The sequence below is a fragment of the Erpetoichthys calabaricus genome, chromosome 6 (genome assembly GCF_900747795.2).
Source record: "Erpetoichthys calabaricus chromosome 6, fErpCal1.3, whole genome shotgun sequence".
Lineage (NCBI taxonomy): Eukaryota > Metazoa > Chordata > Cladistia > Polypteriformes > Polypteridae > Erpetoichthys > Erpetoichthys calabaricus.
Window position 1 is genome coordinate 58,085,493 of NC_041399.2, and position 25,716 is coordinate 58,111,208.

At 36.1% G+C, this 25,716-nt stretch overlaps 1 protein-coding gene across 1 annotated transcript in view; it reads right to left on the bottom strand.

Annotated features, from left to right (window-relative positions):
• Positions 1-25,716, bottom strand: part of trpa1b (transient receptor potential cation channel, subfamily A, member 1b) — a 98,236-nt gene that overhangs the window by 31,312 nt on the left and 41,208 nt on the right. The window contains exons 11-20 of the mRNA XM_051929348.1: positions 24,245-24,414; positions 23,732-23,896; positions 19,611-19,725; positions 18,420-18,586; positions 15,934-16,024; positions 6,082-6,141; positions 4,741-4,839; positions 3,736-3,806; positions 2,234-2,384; positions 710-799 (exon numbers count right to left, since the gene is read on the bottom strand). Of these exons, the coding sequence (XP_051785308.1) occupies positions 710-799; positions 2,234-2,384; positions 3,736-3,806; positions 4,741-4,839; positions 6,082-6,141; positions 15,934-16,024; positions 18,420-18,586; positions 19,611-19,725; positions 23,732-23,896; positions 24,245-24,414 (1,179 nt within the window). The remainder of the gene's footprint in view (positions 1-709; positions 800-2,233; positions 2,385-3,735; positions 3,807-4,740; positions 4,840-6,081; positions 6,142-15,933; positions 16,025-18,419; positions 18,587-19,610; positions 19,726-23,731; positions 23,897-24,244; positions 24,415-25,716) is intronic.

Genomic DNA, 25,716 nt, shown 5'->3' on the forward strand with positions numbered 1-25,716 from the left:
ATCAGTAGCCTCTCATGGAGTACTTTATCAAAGGCTTTCCAAAAATCAAGGTAAGTAATATATACACGTCTGTGGAGCTTCTTTGTTGCTTCTTCCAGCATATTACAGAAACATTCTTCTCCATCTGAACCCATGATAACTGCTCACACCTGATTTGCCATGTAATGCTCAAACTTTTCCTTCATAATTGCTTTCATTACTTTATTTTACAATTATGATTCATGTTAAACTTATTAGCTTATAGTTGGTATGTGAAAACTTCAGAAAAAAGCAAAAATTAGAGCATTTTGGTTGACTAACAATTTAAAAACAACTGGTTCTCCAATCTGTTTCTTGTTTTTCAGATTGCAGGTTTCTTTACACAAATAACAGATTATTTCTTTATTCAGTATGATGCGTATTAACTCATTGGTTATATATCACTCTATAATTCTCAGTATGTTTATTTTTATATAGCAGAAATATAAATATAAGTAGGAAAAAACAAAAATAAAATCAATTAAATTTTCAAAATATAAATATTGCTCTTTCTTTGATTATTTTTTTATTTGCACTGTATTTTAAATTTAAGTTTTTGCTGTATTTATTTTGAAGTAAGTGATTGCATCTGTTATGTTATTATTTTTTATCTGATTGAATAGCATTTCATTGTAATGTTCTGGTTTTCAAAAACTAAATAAAATGTATATATATAAAATACCTATATTACCTGCTGAAATATTTGCACAATTTCCTTTCCAACAGCATATAAACTCATGATCAAAACTAAAATCATACAGACTGTCAGCAAGTAGTTTTCCTGAAAAAGGTAAAAACAGAAGCATCACACACCTGAGTTACACATTAGCACAGTTTATGCCAATTTAAAATATGAATTTAAATATTCCTCCATTAATTGATTTAGGATCATGATGATCTGACATCTGTCCAGATACTACTGGATGCATGGTACAAATGAACGAGGAGCATTGCAGGACTGATTTGAAATATATTTTATTATCTTTATTATTTTTACAATATTTTTAACACTATAGTATCTGAAAGCCACCTTATAAAGTAGAATGCAATAAGTGTAAGGATGTTGTTTAATGGTTAAAATTTTTCTTTACAAAACTATGGATTTAGAAATAAATGAATTGTGTATAACATATATTCCATCCATCCATTATCCAACCCGCTATATCCTAACTACAGGGTCACGGGGGTCTGCTGGAGCCAAGCCCAGCCAACACAGGGCACAAGGCAGGAAACAAACCCCGGGCAGGGTGCCAGCCCACTGCAGGGCAAGCACAACACACACACGCACACGCACACGCACACACACAGACCATGCACACACTAGGGACAATCGCCAATGCACCTAACCTGCATGTCTTTGGACTGTGGGAGGAAACCGGAGCACCCGGAGGAAACCCACACAGACACGGGGAGAACATGCAAACTCCACACAGGGAGGACCTAGGAAGCAAACCCAGGTCTCCCAAATGCGAGGCAGCAGCACTACCCACTGCACCACCATGCTGCCCTATAACATATATTTTAAAACTAAATGTTAACTTTTGTTCCAAACAGTGTTTAATGTATAGTATAGTATTTTGGACACCAAACTGGTTACTCAAGCCAAACTTGGGTTTAGCACTATACGCATAATATATTTAGAGGTACTCAATATGATTTTCTGTTGTGTGAATGTTTATTCCAAATTCTCATGTGCAGTTTTGTTCAGTTCATTGATTTAGGCAATAAAAATCATTTATGATTAATGCAGGCCTTTTTATGTTTACAACCTAAAAATTAATGATAGACATTACACAACTCCATATGGAGAATCTGTCCAAAGCAGGACATGCATTTAAGCCAAAGATTCTCAGGGCTAGAGATATCAAATCAGACTTCTAGGATTAGTCTGAAGTAGACTGAAACAGTTAATAATTATATTAAACATATAGGACCAACAGGCTGGTAATACGTTTTGGGAGTGTCCTAAATTAATATCAGTTTGTGGATACATCTTTCATTGATTTCCCCACTAAAACATGAGATTCATTTTTTTCTTGGCACTACTACAAACTACATGGGGTAATTAATGTATTAAAAAATCACTTTTTGATAGAGTATTTCTTTAATAAAATCAAAAATAAAATCAAAAATACAAGAAAATCCATTGAATGTGAAGATACATTTTCAAATAGGAGGTACTTTATGTTAAAAGTTTAGGTATAGGAAGGCTTACCTTATCTTTTAGGTCATTATTTATACTTAATTTATCTTCAGTTGTGTAGTTTGTTTTTGGGCGCATTTTTACAATAAGTGTAGTAAGAGGCAGGAGGCCAAATGTGTATATGACCAGATTAAGAACGTGCGCTTTTAAACCATAGGCAATCCTTGAAAATTAAAAAGAAAAAGGAATTTATGTTTTTTTTTATCTTAAAGATCCTTTTTCAGTAAAAATACTCAGTTGTTAACATGAAGTAATTTTCTTTCAAGACATGCATCCTTTTTAATAAAATACTTATCAGAAAACAAAGTGGTGGGAGAGGCTGTCGTACATCTAAAAAGCAATGCAAACCAGTTACAAATGAGTGTGAAGTGGATATTCAAAAATTATAGAAAAGTATACAAACTTACTAAAATTGTTAAGAACTTTAGACTTACAGAAACTGTAAACAGTACTAATAAAACATGCCTTAATGGATTTGCTTCACTGAAGCCTACTATGATAAATCATAACATTACTGAAGGAATAAAATAAATGTAGTTAGTTTTCAGTGGTCCCTCTATTTACTTTCAGAACAGTCTGAATTTGATAGGGGATTTGCTCAGCAAGGTGTGGAAAGTGGAGTAGAAGGATGCTTGCCCATGTTCGCTCCAGTGTATCCCACTATATTACAAATAAACTGCTAGATCCAAAAAGGTTTTCCCATTTTTCCATTTCATTCCGGAGATGCATAATTAGACTGAAAACTGATGATTAAACACACCACTGTATTCAACTGCATTAAACTGCTGAACAAAAGTTCTGTAACAGATGGCTACACTGTTGTCAAGATGGAACACACCTGATGGGCAACAACGTCCAGACATTCTGTGAAATTCAGGTATTACAAACAGAAACAACTTCTACCATCTCAACACCACACCCAGCTTGCATTAATGAAACTTGAATTGAAGTGATGAAATTATGGAATAATGAAGACATTTTTGTAGACTGATCCCTCCATTAATTCACTTCACTCACTCTCCTCTAGTTGCCACAATTTAAAAGAAAACTTGAACAGGAAGTTATCATTGACCGTGAATGCTCCTAGTGACCACATTAATGCTGATCTCCAACACTGTGCTTACCGAAGAAACCATCCCTACATATACAGTATACAGTCTTTCTCCGTGTTAAACAAGGACCATGGCTGGCTCACCATCTCCTTTCACATCTCTTGTCTTTATATGTATCTTTCTACAATGAGTATATAAGAAATTCCTTGTATGTACATTTTTTTGATCATTCCCTTAAAGTATGTAGAGCAAAGCAGAAAAAATGTGTTATGCACCAACTTGGATTTCATGATCTGCTAGGCCATATATCTATAATGCTTCTCCTGTAAAACCTTTCATTGTGAACATGTCACTTGACTTGATTTACAGTCATTACCTTTTACTGTTTTTTATTACACTGTGTGTTAGCCTTTATTATAGAATAAATTGATTTGATTTGAGTTGTAATATCAGTATACTTACCATTTCATTTGTAAATATTTTTTACAGACAGGGTGGGTCAATAGATCTACACGTTTGAATCGGACCATTGTCTGAAAAAAAAATGATTACAATTCCATATTTTATCCATGAAGTGTATCAATACCATCATATACTGCATATCATATTTATATGGATTAAACGAAAAAGCAAAGCTAAGTATGATATGAATTTTTCACATTGACAAATAATGCATTTAGTTTATAATATACACAGCTGTGATGGAGTAGCCACCATTAAATACTAAAGAGCTTCACTTTCTTTATGCCTAACCAAGAAAGTGTTTGATTTATTATCAGGTTGAAGAAGACAGAAAGTTATAAAAGTGTTAATTGTTTTAACAGAGATTTTTAACTTGTTAACTTTCCCTATCAGGACATGTTTAACCTTCTTCTTTATCTAATCCATTCTACACTTGTCCATCCCTTCTTCTGCCTCTGAATTTTGCCTGGCTTTATTTCTGCACTAAATGTTGTTGAGAAGACACGTACCCACAAAAAACCTGCAGCTTCTATATGGAATCACCTTAATGCATAGGCTTAATGTTATACAATGTTTAAAGAAGGGCAAAAAAGTTTCCACCTGAGTGTTTGTAACATCTGCTTATAATACTGGACCTTGCTGCACACTCCTGTAATAAAAAGATCCGGAAAACAAATCTTTGAAATTGCACAATATGCTGAGAATACTCTGCTTCTTTGGATATAAAATTATTTTACTGTACTAATTTTCTAAAATGAACATTTTGCTGACTGGACTGAGATGCCTTATTGCTGATTTTTGCTGATTGTTTTTTTATTGTCCGTGTAGTCAGGGTAGGTTGTCTAAACTGGTTCCAGTAAAAGCCTTTAGTACTACTTTAGACCCTTAAACAATTAGAAAATTACTACTTATATTATAAAATGCTAAAAACTATAGTTGAAAATATTTGCAAGGAATTACACATAGGAAACATTTCTTCAACAGTTTAAAAGATATTTGTCTTACATTCATTGCAGCAAGAGGATGATATGTGTATTTTTTATCTTCTTCTGCAAGTTTTTTATAAGACAATGGGCACTGTAGGTACTTAAAATTATAAATAATCTGTCAAGATAAAAAATACATTATTTAGGACATTCACAATTTAAAAAAAATGATATTGTAACTGTTCTTTCTTTCTTTGTTTTCTAAACATATTGGAATAAGTTTTGCCAAGTTGTATTTATCATCTTTGAGGACATTTTTTTGATTTAAGTAGAATAACTTATAATTCTCATTGATAGTAGAAGAAAATTTAAGTTTGAGGCAAGTCACAACTTCATTATTTACATCTGTCAAACACACGGACATAGTTAGTGTCTTACAGAGACTGAATTAAGGGAGCTAAAGGATCTGGGCTAAAGGATCTGTGATGGTAACCAGGGCCAGTGCTACAATTAAGGCGAATTAGGCATTCACCTAGGACACAGATCATAAGGTGGGGGACCCAGCCCCCAGGTTAGCTGCCGAACAGTAGGTTGGCACCCTAATAAGCTTGGCCTAGGGCACAAAATAACCTAACAACGGCACTGTTGGCAACTAGAAATATGCCAGTTCGAATCCTACCAGTGACAAAAGAAATGCTATGTCGCTGGGTCCTTGAGCAAGGACCTTAACCTGCAATTGCTCCAGGGGTACTGTACCAGTGGCAGACCCTGTGCTCTGACCCTAAAATACTCTCTGGAGAGTAAGTTGGTATATACGAAAAATTACAGATTCCTAATAAAAGAAATTATATATGGTGAATAAAGGATTAAAAAAATCATTGGGGTGTGGAGAGGGGCTTAACACTGTTTATAACAGCAGTTTCCATCCATGTTCCTTGGTCAGAAGAAGCCCCACCTAAATGTCTGGAACATCACAGTCGATCCCACCTCTTCCAATCTAATTAAGCTAAAGGAAACTGATAACTTAAGGTCAAATCATTCAACCAAAAAGTTTCACAGAGGGTACATCCCACTCGAGAAAGCTTACCCAAAAGTAATACTTTTACTCTTTGATTTATTTCATTAGGACTTCTTGTTATTTACGCTGTATTAAACAGGGTTTCTGGGTAAAACTCCACCTTGTATTTTCCCTCCCTCTACTTTATTTTACACATCATACTGGAATCCCTTACAGGAAAACCCTTGCTGACCTCTCATCAACATTTGGTAGTTGTGTCACAACCTTTGAAAAATAATCTGAAAGGACTTGGACAGATATGCAACCATAAAATGATTTTTTAATGTGTACTCTACCTAGCATTTTCAGTTTCCTTCAATTTTTAAATGCTCACACAGCTTTTTTATTTAATTGATAACTTACATGGTAGTTTTCACAGTTGACATCATCATCTGATTCCTTTATGGCTTTATCCAAAAGCATCTTAAATAAGGAAAAATAAAAATACTGTTAAAATTCAGATCTCCTTTGATACCATTATACAGTACATTAATCTACATAAAGTACATCTATGTTACATAGAAAGCCCAGTGGGGTCAGGGCGGTCTTGTGGCCTTGGAGCCCCTGCAGATTTTGTTTTTTTTTCTCCAGCCTAAAAGTAGTTTTTTTTTCTGTCAACCCAGTCATCTGACCTCATCATCGTAATCTTCTTTAGAGACTTAGAATACAATATTATACTGTATATTACTCTATACTTTTCTACTAATTATGTATCTATGATATGCAAGTCTGTATTAATGTGTTTTTGTTACATTATTATTCTTGACTAATATAATGTGGTTTTTTTTCTTGTAACTATTTGACATCTTGTAAAGCACTTTGAGCTACATTTTGTGTTAATAATCTATATAAATAAAATTCTTTTCGTGTTTGAAATGGAAATGACGTATGACCACGGGTAACGGAAATTACGTATGACCACAGAACATATTATAATATAGGAACTTATTACTTGTGTGAGAGTTATTTTACTGATATTGAAAAGAAGAAAAAAGACCGTTTAAATAAGGAGCTGGGAAGGTGAATGTAAAGAAGAAGCCAGCGGTAAAGCAAGTGAGACTCTGTAATAAGGACGGTTGGGTGCACGGAGAAGGAGTGCCGGCTAACCTAGATGGACCTTCGGAGCACACGGCTTTACTTTGCTTTTATGGTGCGGGCGTCGGCCATGGACGGACGCTAACGCCGAGACACCTGGGTGAGACGGACTTCTTCCTTCAACAAAGGAATCGTCGTCAGGCCAGTGAGATCGCTTCTTTTACACTTAAATTAAGTATACGAGTCAGCGGAACGTATCTGACTTGATCACTGGATTCATTGCAGATTTCCCAGGCCGTGTGAATTTAGACTTTAAAACAAAGTTAATATAAAAGAGACTGGGGAACGTGTGGGGATTGTGTGTGTGTGTCTAATTTATATTTGTATATAGATGTAATATAGGTTTAAGTACTGTGAATATATTTGTGCTGTTTGTAAATAGGGTAATTTTCCGTTTCTTTTCCTTGTTTGCTTTCTTTCTTTGCTGTTTCGCCGTTTTCTGAGGAATATATTATAGAGTGTTTAAGGGGGTGGCATATTAATTAGGGTTTGTGTAGTTATTATAGATTTGACAAGGATTTAAAGGGTGTTTATGGTTTTGTTTGATTTATAATATATTCTTTATGATTGTTTAAAGAATTGCTGGGGTGATTATTTCCTTTGTATAAATTCATAAAAGACAACTCCAGATGAGGATATCAAATTGAGGCTAAGGTTTGGTTGGGTTCCGTACTTAATAGAATTAATTTTCTTAAGAGTAGGAGATTTTTGTGTGTGCTGGGCTCCTCATTCAACTTAAGAGGAACACGCTACACCTTCATAGTAAGAGAGATGAAGAAAACAGCTTTGCGTCATTCTACTTTTTAACTGCGCCGAGCTGTAAAAAATGTGAAGATGAGACTGCCTTCAGCGGCGAGGGGTCGTAAGAACAAAGTGGACGCTGGGAGGCGCGGAATGTCGGGCTTTTCCTCTGGGTCAACAGCTTCGCAGTTTCGGGCAGCGTCTTCCCTTCTTGCACTGTTTGTCACACTTCAAGTGCCCCGTCGGCTCCTGGGACAGTGGAAATCTTTGCGAATAAGTGTAATCAGCGCTATCGAACCGGGACTCTCTTGGTAAATTGCGGTGCACGGCTACTTACTGTCCCTTAAGATGAATTCGGGTCACTAAAACCCCCCAACATTCAAGGTTGCTTTTGTGATGAAGTTTTCTAAGAAAATGGAGGGTTTACATCTAAAAAGATGTACCGACCTCTTCATATTAAGTATTAAACTTGGGAACTGTTTCGACCTTCTGCCCGTTAAGCACGGAAAGGCAGCATCCACATTTCTCACAATAATTTTTAGCTTAAATCACAGGCACATAGTGCAAGGTTGTCAAGCAGGTAGTTTGCCCGAAACCACTGCAGTAGTACTCAATGTATCTTTACTTCTTAATTGTTAATGTTTGACTGTTTAATAATTTATACGCTTCTTATATCTTCTTCAGATTCTTTTATCAAAATGTTTTACTACTTAATTAATATTTATATAATTTCTATTTATTGTAAATGCTCTTTATTTGTTCAAAAATAACATTGGTAATTAACAAACTTATTTTACAAATACTACATTTTAGTTTTTTTCCCTTGCACTCAGTGAGCGAAGCCACTGAGTAATCAGCTAGTGTGTTATAGAAATAAACGTTGTTACACACATTTCACCACATCAGACCTCCAATTTTATATTTGCACAAATATGCAAGTTTTTATTCAGAACTCCCCAGCCTAAGAACAAATTACTTTGGATTTATTACAGTTTATAGTGTAAAAATGAAATCTGATTGTCTGTGTGTGTGTTGAGAAAACGTAAATGCTGTCAAGACTAGTGTAGTAAGTGTTCATATGCCATAAAAAGCAACTCCTCCTTCAAAATTACTTGGCCTACAGTAGTAATGACGATCTATAATACTGGTAAAACATTTTAGAGCATCCCATTTTTCCAGATTTTATTCAAATGTAAGCAGTTCAAGTCCAGTGAATAACCTGAATTGGTACAAATTAAACTTCGAAAAGGAAAAAAAAAAACTTCTAGGTAAATAATGTAATTTTTAGAGTTATAAAAAATGCCTTTTTCAAGGAACACTCTTAAAAATAATGGTCCTTGGGGGCATGGTTTCCATATAGACCTGAACTTATGTAAGTTTTAGACGCTTGCTTACCCTTTAATAAAATTCAGTTATAAAAAGAATAATACTAATGGTCCTTTAATGGCATTTTATGGTTCTTTATTGGGTTGTGTGGTTACTTGTAGCTCTATTGCTAGACAAAGTACCATTTCATTTTGCTAATGGTTCTTTGCATATGAATTTTGTTCTTTATGCTTTGAAAAACTTTCTAATATGTAGAACAAAACTTAAATCTTTCATGTATGGCAATCTAGCTGGGCGCTAACAGATTAAGAAAAACTGAATTTAGCCCATGTACCTGCATGCAGTAAGAGTCCCTTTAAAATCGTGGTACTTCACAGATTTGCTACCCTCTACTCATGGTTATTCACTATATGGAGCCTGCTCCAGATCTAAATAAATAAATGTTCTTTCTGGGACCTTCAAGTGGACGAGTCTGTTGGGATCCAAAAATGGTTCCCCTGTTGTATCGCTCTGAGGAACCACACTGGCACTTTTATTTTTAGGAGTGTAATGTGTTGACAGCTTACATATTTTCTGCAGTAATTAGTTATTTAAGCCTTGAAGGTTGATGCAAACAATTCCTACAGGTGTCCCAACTTTTGTCAATCCTCTGTCTTTTTAAAACCAGTGTTTGTGTTGCTACACCCCCTGAAGCATTATTTGGACAATTTTGCACTGTATACTGTATTGCTATCATAATGGGAAAGAGAAGGCAATTAAGAAAGGAAGACAGAGGGACCATTACAGCCCTTAAAAGTGCAAGTCTTTCCTTTAGAGAAATTGTAAAGAAAGCTGAGCGGACAGTGAGTAGAGTTTCCTACACCATCAAAAGGGACTTGAAAACTAGAGGAAACTGGCAGGAACAAATCTGGCAGACCCAAAGTCGCAGCAGAATCAGAAGATAAATTTCTAGGAGCTATCAGCTTTTGTGATAGATGGCTCACAAGACTGTGGTTGAAGTAAGCAAATCTTTCATTCAACTGAGAAGAGAAGATTTTGAGTATGTTTATGCATTTTCAATTAAATGGATTGCAAAAACCTTTTGTAGATTCATCAAAAAGTCTATGAAGTTATCTTGAAATGTAAGATGGACATATGAAAATGTATTTCAGATACTTGGAAATAGGTCTACTTAAAAGATGTATGAAATACATTTTAAAATGCTGACTCTTTTGAAAGACAAATTATCTGCATTTTCAGATATCTTAAAATGGACAAGAAATATTGAAATACATTTGTCAGTCATTGTCCAACCTGCTATATTCAAACACAGGGTCACGGGGGTCTGCTGGAGCCAATCCTAGCCAACACAGGGCACAAAGCAGGGACAAATCCCAGGCAGGACTGTGGGAAGGAACCGGAGCACCCGGAAGAAACCCACGCAGACACGGGGAGAACCCAGGTCTCCTTACTGCGAGGCAGCAGCGCTACCACTGCACCACCATGCCGCCCCGAAATACATTTGTAATACCTTGAAATTAGTTTACTGCAAATTAATAATTAGATATTGACACTTCATTTAATACTGCAAAATGAGTACCCACTGGATTTGAAATATTTGAAAATGCATTTGAACAGATTTGAAATACTTTTTAAAATATACAAAAAAAAGTTATTTCAAGTAATCCAAATTCATTCTGAAGTAGCCCAAACATTCAGATATTTCAAATGGATTTTGATATACCCTAAAATAGATACGGTAAGGTCACTTCTACTGGAAGGTCAGGAGCTATAAACAGCCTTTGAAGATTCATGGATTTTTAATGAGAAATTCAATAGTAACAGAGAAACTTTGAAGTTGGAATTATTTAAACTTTGACAGGTGCCCTTATAACCAAAGGGGAAAAGTCTGGATGAGAGGTGATACAATCCTAACCAAGGCAATTGGCTGCTGCAGATAGAATGATTGAAGATATAGAACAAATACTGTAACATGCAGAAAACGTAATAAAGGGTTTACCAGTTTAAAAAAATTATCATTATCCTTGCATTTGAACATCATCAAATGTACAAACAGCATTACTGTAGCTGATCATAACGTCCAGTTACTCCTTCATTTTTATGAGAAACTAGCTGATTACCCAGTGGCTTCGCTCACTGAGTGCAAGGGAAAAAAACTAAAATGTAGTATTTATAAAATAAGTCTGTTAATTACCAATGTTATTTTTGAACAAATAAAGAGCATTTACAATAAATTGAAATTACATAAATATTAATTATTAAGTAGTAAAACATTTTGGTAAAAGAATCTTGAAGAAGATATAAGCAGCGTATAAATTATTAAACAGTCAAACATTAACATTTAAGAGTAGAGATACATTGAGTACTACTGCAGTGGTTTCGGGCAAACTACCTGCTTGACAACCTTGCACTATGTGCCTGTGATTTAAGCAAAAAATTATTGTGAGAAATGTGGATGCTGCCTTTCCGTGCTTAACGGGCAGAAGGTCCAAACAATTCCCAAGTCTAATACTTAAAGACTTCATCACAAAAGCAACCTTGAATGTTGGGGGGTTTTAGTGACCCGAATTCATCTTAAGGGACAGTAAGTAGCCGTGCACCACAATTTACCAAGAGAGTCAAGGTTCGATAGCGCTGATTACACTTATTCACAAAGATTTCCACTGTCCCAGGAACCGACGGGGCTCTTGAAGTGTGACAAACAGTGCGAGAAGAGAGGACACTGCCCGAAACTGCAAAGCTGTTGACCCGGAGGAAAAGCCAGACATTCCACGCCTCCCAGCATCCACTTTTTTCTCACGACCCCTCGCTGCTGAAGGCGGTCTCATCTTCACATTGTTTACAGCTCGGCACAGTTAAAAAGCTGTTTTCTTCATCTCTCTTACTATGAAGGTGTAGTGCGTTCCTCTTAAGTTGAATGAGGAGCCCAGCACACACAAAAATTTCCTACTCTTAGGAAAATTAATTCTATTAAGTACGGAACCTAACCAAACCTTAGCCCCAATTTGATATCCTCATCTGGAGTTGTCTTTTATGAATTTATACAAAGGAAATAATCACCCCAACAATTCTTTAAACAATCAAAAAAGAATATACTATAAATCAAACAAAACAATAAACACCCTTTAAATCCTTGTCAAATCTATAATAACTACACAAACCCTAATTAATATGCCACCCCCTTAAACACTCTATAATATACTCCCCAGAAAACGGCGAAACAGCAAAGAAAGAAAGCAAGCAAGGAAAAGAAACGGAAAATTACCCTATTTACAAACAGCACAAATATATTCACAGTACTTATATTATATCTATATACAAATATAAATTAGACACACACACACAATCTCCACACGTTCCCCAGTCTCTTTTATATTAACTTTGTTTTAAAGTCTAAATTCCGTCCATGGCCGACGCCTGCACCATAAAAGCAAAGTAAAGCCGTGTGCTCCGAAGGTCCTTCTAGGTTAGCTGGCACTCCTTCTCCGTGCACCCAACCGTCCTTATTATGGAGTCTCACTTGCTTTACCGCTGGCTTCTTCTTTACATTCACCTTCCCAGCTTCTTATTTAAACAGTCTTTTTTCTTCTTTTCAATATCAGTAAAATAACTCTCACACAAATAACAAGTTCCTGTATTATAATATGTTCTGTGGTCATACGTAATTTCCGTTACCCGTGGTCATACGTCATTTCCGTTTCAAACACGAAAAGAATTTTATTTATATAGATGTTACAGCTCTAGATAAGTTTTAAAGTTCAGTTCAGGCTTTGGCAGATAGATAGATAGATAGATAGATAGATAGATGCACACCAGAATGACTAGAAAAAGAAAACCAAAAGAAAGAAAACTTCTGACTTGGCAGTCACAGTGATTAATTATGCAGGTGTTGCTGTTGTTATAAAGGAGCCCAAGTTGCATTTCTTGACACATTTCTTCTGAATAAGTAGTTTGCTGAAAGTAACCTTTATTAGTGTGTCAGAGAGAGAATGTGCAGCATTATTCATAATGGCACTCAGCTTTGTTTTCATTCTTACCATCACCACTACTTCCAGATGTTCCAAAGTGCATCCTTTAACTGAGCCTATATACTAATTGCCTGGACAACAGTTAACCATTGTCCTAATGCTACAACTAACTCTTTCACTGAAGAATTAAATACCAGAAAGTTAAATAGTATTCCCAAGTACTGCAAAATATGTACCACATTCTACACCTGTTTCTTTTGAGATGCAGATAAATCATTTGAAATTAGATCAAGGCTGCAATTCTTTCCAATGGATATAATTTATTCTTTTGGGTTTCTTGTTTCATGCAGCGGAGACTGTAATGACTAACATTCTCCTCTCTAGTGTTTTATAAGACAAATGGAACCCCGTTTTCTGTAACTAAATTGCTTATCTCCTTGTGGGGCTACTTGTAATTACTACATTGAATTATCTGGCGGCATGTAGCTGAGATTGTTGCACTACTCAGCATTTTGGCTGTTTGACTGTTAAGCAAGTAAGACAGGATAGTGAGCTTTAACTGGCAGATTTGATTTTTATTTCATGCGGCTTCTGTACTGTATCAATGAAGCATGCCTTAGACAGCTTTTCTTTTTGTATTTCAGATGAACACATTAACTCAGATTAAATGAGTTGTATCAACTTCATATAACTAGCTAAGCAATGCTCCATTTGTCAGTGTGAGATTGTTCATCGTCATGTTCTTCACTAGCATCAAGATGCATTACTACATGCATTTTGAGTTATCTCAAAATGTTAATTTGACTTGCCTTTTTCTTGCTTTATAGTAACTCCAGTCTGTGTTCAGACCTATCTGCCTGTCTGTCTGTCTGTCTAAGTTTATAACTTCTGTATGTAGTGTCTTAACTATATTTCAAATTACTGAGGTTGGGAGCAAAGCACTGATACAGTGCATTTCCACACCCACTACATGACGAACCACCTCAGGATCCTAAATTAGGACCTGAGCAAAGCCGTGGAACGGGTGACATGTCAGCACCACACTAGTTTGAATAGAGAGGAACAGTGTAAATTTTTTTTACAGTGGCTGGAGTGCCAAACCCCCAAACTTTTCCCTGCAATTTGGAAGACATGTTTTTTCAGGGCTGGATGCAGATTAACAACATACCCAGAATGAAGCAGTTGCAGGTTAAGGGCCTTGCTCAAGGGCCTAACAGAGTGGAATTGCTTCTGGCATTTACTGAATTTGAACCAGCAGCCTTCCCATTGCCGGGGCAGATCCCTAGCCTTACAGCCACCACTCCACTTAAGTAACATACGTAAAAATAGGTTCATTTCTAAATGCATTAACTTCTTGCTAGCAAAGCGGTTCTTAGATAATATAGTTGCATTTTACAGGATTTCCTGTACCTCTCTATAATATTAAAAAAGTTTTCCATCGTGTTCACATTATTCAGCCTTGACCTCTCCCCTCCACACCGCTCACCCAATCATTACTACTACTGGGCAAATCCTCTCTCCATACCACCCCATGACACTCTCAGTGCTGCTAACTCACCCTTCAATGCAATATATAATGGCAAGGCAGAAAAGCGCATCTTAATCAAGAACGTCGAATTTTAGATTGCGATAGAAAAAAAGTGGCAAGCACTGATATTGAACGTTGAAAAAAGAAAATGAACAAAAAAGAGCTGCATATAATACTGTAATACTGTAAAAGTCAAGAACAAAGAGAATCATACAATAAACAAGAAACAGAAAAGTATCCTGAACAATATGTGAACAGAAATGCAAAAAAGCAACGTTTATAGAATGTAAGTTAGAGGATAAAGTAATTCATAATATTGTTTATAATGAGGTGTTAATGTAATGTAATTTTTTTTTTTTTACTTTTTATTACAATTTACTTTTTTCAACTTTTTTACTTTTAGTTTTTACTACATTTAATTATTCAATGGTATTTAAAATAGACAGTTGTAGTGAAATACTCAAGTAACTGATTTTCTATACAGTAATCCCTCGCTACTTCGCGGTTCACTTTTTGCGGATTCATGACTTCGCGGATTTTATATGTAAGCATATCTAAATATATAACGTGGATTTTTCGCTGCTTCGCGGGTTTCTGCGGACAATGGGTCTTTTTACTTCTGGTACTTGCTTCCTCAGTTGGTTTGCCCAGTTGATTTCATACAAGAGATGCTATTGGCGGATGGCTGAGAAGCTACCCAATCAGAGCACGCAGTTAAGTTCCTGTGTGCTGCTGATTGGCTCAGCGACGGAGTGCTGCATTAACCAGGAAGTCTCATCTCACTCATTCAGCATTAACATGCTACTGCTTCAGGGGCCGTGTCCAAGCGCCAACAGAAGATGCAAATGATTGCAGAAAAGGTAAAAGTTTTGGATATGTTGAAGGAAGGGAACAGCTACACCGCTGCAGGACACTATTACAGCATCAATGAGTCCACGATTCTTTTTATTTAAAAAGGAGGAAAAGCATATAAGATCTACGGCCGCAGTGTCCTTTAACCAGGGCGCAAAATGAATTGCAAGTGGACGTGATAAGGCAGTAGTCTGGATGGAATCTGCTTTAGGAATCTTTGCAACAAGGTCGGCGACGTCATGACCGCCTACAAGCTGCTACGTGTACTTCGCTATACAGTAAGTGTAAACTTATCTACCGATTTCATATTGCTTAGCAGTTGTCCCTGTTATTAATAGAGTAAAGGGAGGGTTTAAAAACGTCCAAATACACGTTAAATAATTAAATAAATATGGTGTCCCTACTTCGCGGAAATTCAGTTATCGCGGTCAGCCTTGGAACCTATCTCCCGCGATAAGTGAGGGATTACTGTATATAATAACTAAGAACCAAACTGTCTTCCTCCCGCACCCCACATACTCTTCTATATACCAAATCTTTAAATACAATCACTTTCTCTAATGGAGGAGTGCCCTGACACCCTTTGTACAGCTCAGCCACGAGAAATTTTGTATGAAGAAACATTTGAACAGACCCAAAAAGTCAAGCATATACAAGTAAAATATAATGTACAAATATTTTATTAATAATCCTTTACATTCTTACTTTAGCAGCTTCTGGCAGGTGTTCAATCATGTCTAGAACAGGAACTTTCTTCACAGAGCCAGGCTTATAAGTGGTAAGGGTTTCATGGCTTCTACAAAAAAACATTCATTTGATTTGAGAACTAAAGGAATTTAATTAGGCATTCCTTGAGTGATTTTGGGCTATACAAGAAATAGATTCTCATTGTTGTTAATTAGGTAATTGCTTATTCCATTTGAGATTTTCTTGTAGTTCAGCTTTGGGTACATTTCTGTTTATAATAATTACTTTGAAATCATTTCATTCTTTTTTTCCAGCGCCTTCTGACTCATTGGCACAAGAAAACCCCTACACATTATACCATTTGACTCATCTTGATGCCTAATCATGCAAGATGTTGAGCTTTTACCCCCCTTCCCTATTTTCAGTACCCTTGATCCTCATTTTTTGGTCATTTTGGACCATATTCTGTACACCCTTATGATAAACAGTAAACCAACAAATGTATTCAGCAAAATGATAAGAAGGACTTGTCCACAAAAATTGTATATAAGTATATACATGGCAGTACCATTAGTGTTGACATAATTATGACTCACCCTGAGATGGAAGGATGGGGGAAGGCAGCTACTTGTGGACACTGCCTCCCCCAAAACACTAGATGGCAGCTTCTCTGGAGTGTAGCGGTGCCCCATATTCCCACTGGGCATCCTGGGACTTGGAGTTTGCTATCTCAGCCCTATTGGGTGCTGTGGGTGCTGCCAGGGCATGCTGTGGAAGGACCAGAGAAGTTGTACTTCCCTTATAGCCTGGAAGTACTAGGAAGTCACAAGGACGGAAGACCCGATGTACTTCCGGGCTGATTAAAGAACTTTAATTCTCCATCTGACTCGGAAGTGCTGGCAAATCACATAGAAGGAAGAACAGAAGCACTTCTGGGTCAAGAACTAATATAAAGGACTGCTGAAGACCCAGCAAGCGAGCCAGAGTTGGGTGGAGGTAGACGAAACTTGCTGGGAGGTGTGGAGGAGAAAGAGAATTGTATTTGTGCTTAATTACTGCTAGTTGCCTGTATTATTGTGGCTGAGGTGCTTAGGGAGCACTGTTCTGGAGAAGAAAAGAATTAAAAATACTTCTTAGTGCTTTTCCCTTGTGTCCTGAGTATCTGTCTGTTGGGTTTAAGGGGCAACAGTGCCACCTAGCATCCACTATAAATATATATATATATATATATATATATATATATATATATATATATATATATATATAGTGGCGGACAGCAATGCAAGGAACAGGGGAGAGATTATTTTCAGGACAGTTTATCCTCCGGACCAATAGAGGGCAGCCCCCTTTTGGCTTACAGCGGGGCCATGGGTTTGGAGCATAGAAGCTCAACCCTGTTAGGACCCATGGCCACCACCAGGGGGCGCCTGGATGTTTACTGGGCCCTGTGTGGCAGAACCACACCAGAAAGTGCTCCCGGAAGAAGGGGTCCTTCCAGGTGTCCTATTAAAGGAACCAGTTTCCACTACTCAGTGGCCAGAGTTGGGAGGAAGAAGGACAAAGCCTGTGAGGAGGAGTGGAGGTGAAAAGGATTGTGCTTTGTTGATTTATAATGTGCTCTTTGCTCTGGACCTAGTGCTGTTGTGGGGAGTGAAGGAAGCACCCCCATGTGTAAATAAAGGTGTAGTGTGTGGGAATGTGTCTCAGCTTGTCTGTATTAGGGCTAGGGTGGTTGTACATGCCCTGAGCTTCACAATATGTATTTATTTAAGAGTTCTTTATAATATTATGTATCCTATCTTTAAAAGAAAATATACTGCACATTTAATATGTTAGCTCATTTTCTAGCCCACTTAATCAAGACCAGGTTTTGGTTGTTGGTGTTAGGGGATTTGGGTTTGAGGCCTATCTCAGCTAGCATAGAACACTAGGCAGGAGCAAACCTTGAACAAGATGCCAGTCCATCACAGGGCAAAAACACACACAGACACGCTTACACTAAACAAACACTAGGGCCAATTTAGTGCCATAAGTTCACCTAACCTGAATGCCTCTATAGATTGGGAGGAAATCGGAACATCCAGAGGAAATCCACACAGATACAGGGACAACATGCAAACTGGTCTCCTTATTACTGTGCAATTTTTCCATTCCGTATATTTAACATGGTTTCTAAAAACATTTAACATACAATTTATAATACAATTATGTGTGCAACAGTTATATACATGACATTACAAGTACATTCACATACTACTCAGTTTTAAAGAATAGCAATTTATCACATTGTGTAGGGAAGCCGTTGTACCCAAATCATATCTGAGAAACTCACCTTTCTTTAAAGTGTAAAGGTATTACAGAGGTTCATATTTTGATAATTTACTAAATATGTCATGATAAGGTAAAATCCTCATGCACAAACTATTTCTTAAAAAGAAAATAAATAATATGCAGATTTTTTCTAACAACATACTGTATTGTATGGTAAAATAAATTAAATGTACCTTTCACTTTCAATAGCAACAAAGGCTACTTCTTTTCTTCCCCTATATATTGCTTCATGAAGGAAGGAACCTTCACTTTTGTTTAAATTTATTTCAGCACCTTTGTCCAGCAATAAAGCCACAGCAGCAGCATGTCCTTCTCGTGCTGCTAAATGAAGAGCTGTGTTCTTTATAAAAGACAACAATAAAGAAAGCAAATACATTTATTATTCTCAAATAATGTACTGTTTGAAATTTTACTAGTATAACAAACATAATGTGACCCAACATTTATTATCGAAGATATGCATGACCAGGATCTGAACCTGTGGCATGTCTGATATCTCTTAAGCTTAAACGATTGCTACCTGGCATTCTACACATTTTACATCCATTATATACCAGTAAATCATTCACATTATTTTAATGTGGAAAAATTCTCAAAGAGTGTAACCAGTTCATCACCTACCAAACATTATTATTATTATTTTAGATCTTCTATTCTTCTAAGTTGTAATGAGAATTCATGGGTGCAGTGATTCCAGTGTTTACCAATGGGCACTGTTTCTCTGCATCCCATCCTAGAAATTTTCCCTGTTCAGAGATTAAAGGCTACTCTTTACCAGAGGACCGTTGAGCTTTGAGTCAGGTGGGTAATTGATGCAAAGAATCAAATATCAGGAGTATTTGTGGAGAAAATAGGAAGTGGGTGGAATACCAGCTTTGCGGTTATTGCTTGTGGCTTGTAGTTTCAGATGGGCAAGTGAGTGAGATATAACAAATGGTTAGAAAAGAGATGAACTTGATACAATGCAGGCATCAAGATGTCTTTTCAGTTAATTTGATATTTGATTGTTTCTGCCAAGTATGTTGTTTTATTTAAGAATTTAAATTTCAGTCTTCAGTTTTTGTGTAGAGCTCTTCACTGAAAGCGAAAAGTTCTCAGATAAAATGTAAATACAAAATTCACTAATTATATAGTGAAAACAGAAAGACACAAAATAATTAGTGCTGGGCTACATTTATGTTAATCAGTAACAATCTGTTCATCAATTCATTGTTGACTGGTCGGTTGATATTAGGAGAGAGGAAAACAAAAGTATACAATGTAACTGAAATGCTAAACTGACTATATTGTTGTGCTGTGCATTTTTGCTAACAAGTGGTTACAAAAAAACAAAATGGTGTACCCACAGACAAATCCATACCTACCCCATCTTCATCTGCTTTATCCATTAATTTGATATTTGTTTCCAAAAGTATCTTCATAGTTTGAGTATACCCTTCCTCTGCAGCATAATGGAAGCATGTCCAGCCTTTATGATCACTAAAATGTAAAAAATTGAAATAAGAAAAAACAAGTACTTTACGTCAACTGCAAAATACAGTAGATATAACATTTCCTTGTTTGTTTTTTCTTGTTAACACAGTATACTTAATTTAAAAACAATATATTACTATAGAATGAAGCAATACAACATTCAATCAAATTGAAGAATTGACGTGTGGTGAGTTTGTGGTGTAGTAGAGATTCTGAAAATAATAAAAAATTAAGACTTGTATCTCTGACTGTTAAGTTGAGTAAATTACAACTTAAGCAAGAAAACTGAATGCTGAGAAAGAAGATCAATTAAAGGTCACAAGGGTAAATTAATCTTTTCCGAGTTCCAGCTTAAAGCAGACCAAAAAGGGACATAAGATACTGTATTTTATCATCAAAAACACTTGGCTCTGAAATAATTATTAAAGTATATACTATTTGCTTTTTAAGATAAGGATTGTGAAACACTTTGTTAATTTTAATTGAAATGCAAAATAAGGAAATGTTAAAAAAAAAAGTGTTAAACATATAAGGAAATGTCATGTCATGGGGTCACAGGGGTGATGAAGCCCAATTCAGCTAGCATAAGGCACAAGGCAGGAACAAACTCTGGACAGGGTACCAGTCTTTTGCAGTGCGAATACAAACACATGCACACACAGCCACAAATCAAACACACTCCAGGGCCAAAGTATTGTATAACCCTATGACAGAATGTTCCATTTAGGATGGGGATGTTCATTCATGGTCCTGATGGGCAGCAGTGGCTGCGTGTTTTCATTCCAACCTTTTTCTTAGACAGACCTTGCTGATGATGAGACTTGCTATTTAGCTATATGGCGTGTTAGTCTTTCACTCATCCAAGACCTGATCTTTGAGAGGCACCGCTCCTGTGTCAGTCTGACATGACATCCCACCCCCTTTTTTTGATCTGACATTTATGTACAACCCATGCCAACATAAGAATGGTAAGGTAATGCCTATGATATTTGCTAATACAAATGACATTCCTTCAATACAATGTAAAATTTGCCTTAACTAGCATTAACTAGCAATATATTTAAATACCAATTTTCATTATTGACAAGGACTGTTCTCTATTTAGGAAATTGTGAGTGAAGTTCCCTGTTATGGAATAAAGTTACTTACTAATAAATGGTTGTGTCTGAGCAAAACTGAATAGCTGGAAGTGCATGGGCAGTGTTGGTACAAGATACAAGATACAGTAAATACACAATAGATTTGATTGAATGGCTAAACCCATCCTGAAGATAGAGGAGAAGGGCAGAATCTGTGACAGTAGTGCATATTTATTGTAAGACCATTATTTTTCTTTGTCACTTTTTTCTGTATTACACAGGTTAGTAGTTAAAGCAGGCAAATGAGCTAAACCATCAAATCTTATATTACTGTATATTTATTTTAATTCTATTTTTGTGTTTTGCTTTGTGCTTTAATAAATCAGATAAGAACCTTTTAAAATTAATTTGGTCCAGATTCTTATATTGTTCTGGTCATGGAGCATCATGTGTGGGAGGTGTTAACCTAGGGGCTTCTCTAAAGGATGAAGCAGGATTAGTGAAGTGAGCTACACAATGATGCTAAGATTTGCACTGGGTGTGACAAGGATGGATAGGATTAGGAACGAGTACATTAGAGGGTCAGCTCAAGTTGGACGGTTGGGAGACAAAGTCAGAGAGGCGAGGTTGCGTTGGTTTGGACATGTGCAGAGGAGAGATGATGAGTATATTGGGAGAAGGATGCTAAGGATAAAGTTGACAGGTAAGAGGAAAAGAGGAAGGCCTAAGAGAAGGTTTATGGATGTGGTGAGAGAGGACATGCAGGTGCAGCCGAAAGAAGAAGAAGTAGTGAAGTGAGCTACAGAATGACAGGGGCTTCTGGCTTACAGCAAATAACCAAATTAGTTAAAGCCTAACCACCAGGCACTAGGCCCTTGGTTTGGAATTACATGGTGGACCTTAAGGGCGAACGCTCATCATTTCTTCTACATCTCTCACCTCTTAGCCTTGTAAAAAGATACGTATAACCTGGGTGACCTCACAGACCCAGCTCTAGACAATATAAGGACAGACTTTATCTCCCTGACTTGTAGGCTCCAAAATTGAATGCATATATTATAATAAATACATTATATTTGTAATGTAAATCAACACATCAGGAGAGTGGTATTATCCATCCATTATCCAACCCGCTATATCCTAACTACAGGGTCACAGGGGTCTGCTGGATCCAATCCCAGCCAACACAGGGTGCAAGGCAGGAAACAAACCCCGGGCAGGATGCCAGCCCACCACAGGAATGGTATTATATCTAAGGTTAAGGTGATGTCAAATTACGTGACCTCTAGTTGGAAAGGAAGGTAATGATTTAAAATCAAAGGGCATATGCAAATTAAATGACTGTGTGAACACTTTTCAGCACAGTCATACACTTTCAAAACCTCACATGCTCACATTTTTTTTTCTGGCAGCCAGTAATGTTCTGCCTGTTGGTGCCGGTGTTGTATGAAGGGTTAACATGTATGATTAGTTCAGCCATAATCTCCGCCCTTTTTTTTCTTCTTCCGTTCATTCATGGTAAAAATGAGACATCAGACAGACAAGCCTCTTTTCTGTTTTGAGGTCCAAAACATCTGCATTTCTTATTCCTTATTGCTATATTATATGCACTATACTTCTGGGTGAGCATTCATTTTTTTCAACTCTCATGCACACAGATCCCAAGTGTTTTGATTTTGCTGAGTCACAACTATTTGGATTGAGTCCCTTGGTATGTCAGACTATGACTGTGAATCCCAACTGGATAAGATTATATAAATGAAGTCTGCAGGTGAAAATAACTGGAAAAGTCATGAAATGTGACATGGCTTTTACATTTAAATAAATTTACAACATAATACTTAAAATCTCTAATGTAGCTCCTAATATCTTTACAACTTCAATTTTGTTTGATTAACTGCCATTATACAGTATATTACAGTTGTCAAACATGCAAGCTTTGGGCATGTCACTCAGAATTTGGGTCATCTTATCTTACAGGGAAGTATCTGGATGTAACACTACTACTAACTCGATTTCCGTTTGCCCTAGAATGGAGTAGCACAATCTGGAGGAACTGTGATGTCACTCCTGTGTGAGCTGACCATCACTCCATCCACCCCCTTCTGCCCCTCTATATACAGTTACTTGATCATCAGAACTCTGTTGGTGCTGCAACTCTTCTTCCGTTTACTCTGTCTCTACACAGTGCAACAAAAAGTTTTTGCTGTTTAAAAAAAAAAAATCAACCATAGATATGTGACTATATGTCAGATTTATGATGGGAGGAAAAAGTTGCTTGCGATATACTGATGGTGCTGTTCCAAGTGAATGCGTAGATAGGAGAGTAAGAGTGTCATGCTTTTTTTGTGTGTGTGTGAAAGGCGTCAATAATGAGAAATATTTCATTTGTCATTTAAAATGTAAGAAGAACAGAAAGTTAACTGAAAGTTAATAAGATTTTAATATACATATTAAAATAAAATACTGATTTGAAACCATTTTGCAACTGTTATACTATGCTGCTTTATGTTTATTGCATAAATGGCAATACTCAAATGTGTATCAGTCATATTTTTCTAATGTTGCTGTATGTTACATTGAAATAGGAGCAGAAATTTATTTTTAAAAGATTGTTAAAGTTTATACTTAAGTCCAAAAATTCTGGCTAAATGTATTTAATGGATGAAAGTTGAATCCAAAGGATTTAAGCATTTGCTACATTGTTTAAGTAGAGTGCCTGTACATTATCTATCTTCAAAAATATATTGTAAGGAGAAAATTCTCTACTCAAAGACATCTGGTAACTCACATGTATATTGAATAGTGCACCGTTTACCCAATTAGACAGCTTTTAAATGTTGTTTTTGTAAAAAGCAAAAAGGACATTCTCTAAACTACTCATTGAAACTTCTTTATGCTTTCAAAACAATATTATTAGCATAAGTATTTACCAAAGAAATAAGGCACCCTTTCTAAGGAGTATTTCAACAACTCTGGTGTGTCCATTCTGAGCTGCCAAATGAAGAGGAGTCATTCCTTTTTCATCCCCCTCATTTAGAAGTCTAGTGTCCTTCATTCTTTCTAATAAGCGTTGACAAGTATTAATTCTTCCAAACCTGAAATAATTAAAAGAAATTCGCATCTGAATTAAAATAGCAACCACATACCTTTATACCAAATATTCCATATACATCTTTCCCATTTTAACAAATAACAAATATGATATTCTAATCAGCAACAAATTATTAAGATACAATTTGAAATTCTACAATTTAAATAATACCGGTACATTATAGCAAAAATTTTTTTTACTAAAACCAGTGTGAAAATGTTAGAGTAATGAGTCATATTTTTTAATATTTTGTTTTATATATAACACAAAAAAAGAAATGCACAAGACATCCCTAACAAATGTACTGAGATGTATGTTTATTGTTATAGACGCCAAAATATTTCATACTTACGCAGCTGCAAAATGCAAAGGGGATTTTTTATCTTTTGATTTTAGGCTAATTGACACTTTTAACCCCAGCATGTTGTTTACAGAATCAGGGACACCAAGTTTGCAGGCATAGTGCAGTGGACTGCACCCTTCATTGTCCTTGTCATCTAGTAGAGTCATGACTTCCTTGCGCTTAACATTTTAAAAATAAAAAGGAAAAACATTGGTTAAACTTAATAGTAAAATATTCCATGTTAGAAACAACATTAGATAATTATTTTGAAAAGGAAAATTTGGCAGTAATAATTTGTGATTCTAATATGTAGACAAACAAATAGGTCCAGGGTTTTCATCTTCTTTCCAGTGTTCATTTATGTAGGCCCACATGTCAAGCTGGATTTATGTCCCAGGTATTGAGCACTACTTCAACTGTTCTGTTTTTAACTGTACTATATCAGCATAGTTTATTAGATTTCACTTTCTTCCCTCAACTGTTCCCTTTAACATTTTATGTATTTATCGTTCCTCTTTTTTGAACCTGGCTCTCTTTCTAGCAACAGTAGGAATCACCAAATCGAATCTCCCTTGAAATATCGCTACTAAAAGTCCTTCCTACAAAGATACCCCAGTCATGACAACAGAAAAGAAATAATGCTGTTTGCAAGAGCTGAAAATACCTTTACAGGTGTTAAACGAAGTGTCAGTTAATACGGTTATACTCATTTTTGTTAATCAAAGGTTATTATATAAAGTTCACACTTCTTTTATTGAACAATCGCATTACCATTGTGCAGGTAGGTTAACACTTTTAGAGCATAATATATTTGAAAAATGTTAAATTTTTGATAAAATTATGATTTCCTTTGAGTATCTGTGTTTAAACCACTACAGAATTACCCAGTGAGTCACAATGAATGAAATATTTAGGCATTCACAAACCCTCAGAACATAACTAGGTGTCCCTAATGTTCATCTGCAATATTAAATAGTTTTACATTCACCATTGTCATGTAGTATCATGAAGGTTGTTGGATCAATTTCTTTTAATGTCTTCCCACTGGTAATTTATATAGATTTTCCCAAAGTCTAGCTTTGGCTTTTGTTGTATTTGTGTAATTCCACAATTGTTCCCTCATTAACTTGTGAACAATTTTCTTGATCATGTTATATAAAAGCATTTCATCATAATTTACAAATCTAGCCGCATATTCTTATAAATGACCTGTTATACGGACAACTGCAGAGAGGACACACTACTACTTCAACTGGCAGGCAGCAAGATGCCAAATGACTCCTATAACTGTAGTAAAGTAAATCAGAGCAGCATCTTACTGCCCCTGTGAGAAAAGATGGTCACAACCCAACAAGGCTGCCTCAAAAGGAAATTCTTAGGTATGTTATTCCAAATTAAACTGTCACAATTCAAAAATTGTAGAAAGCCCAGTTAAGCTAACACTTTAAAGATATGCTGCAAACTTTAAACTTTCATGGGCT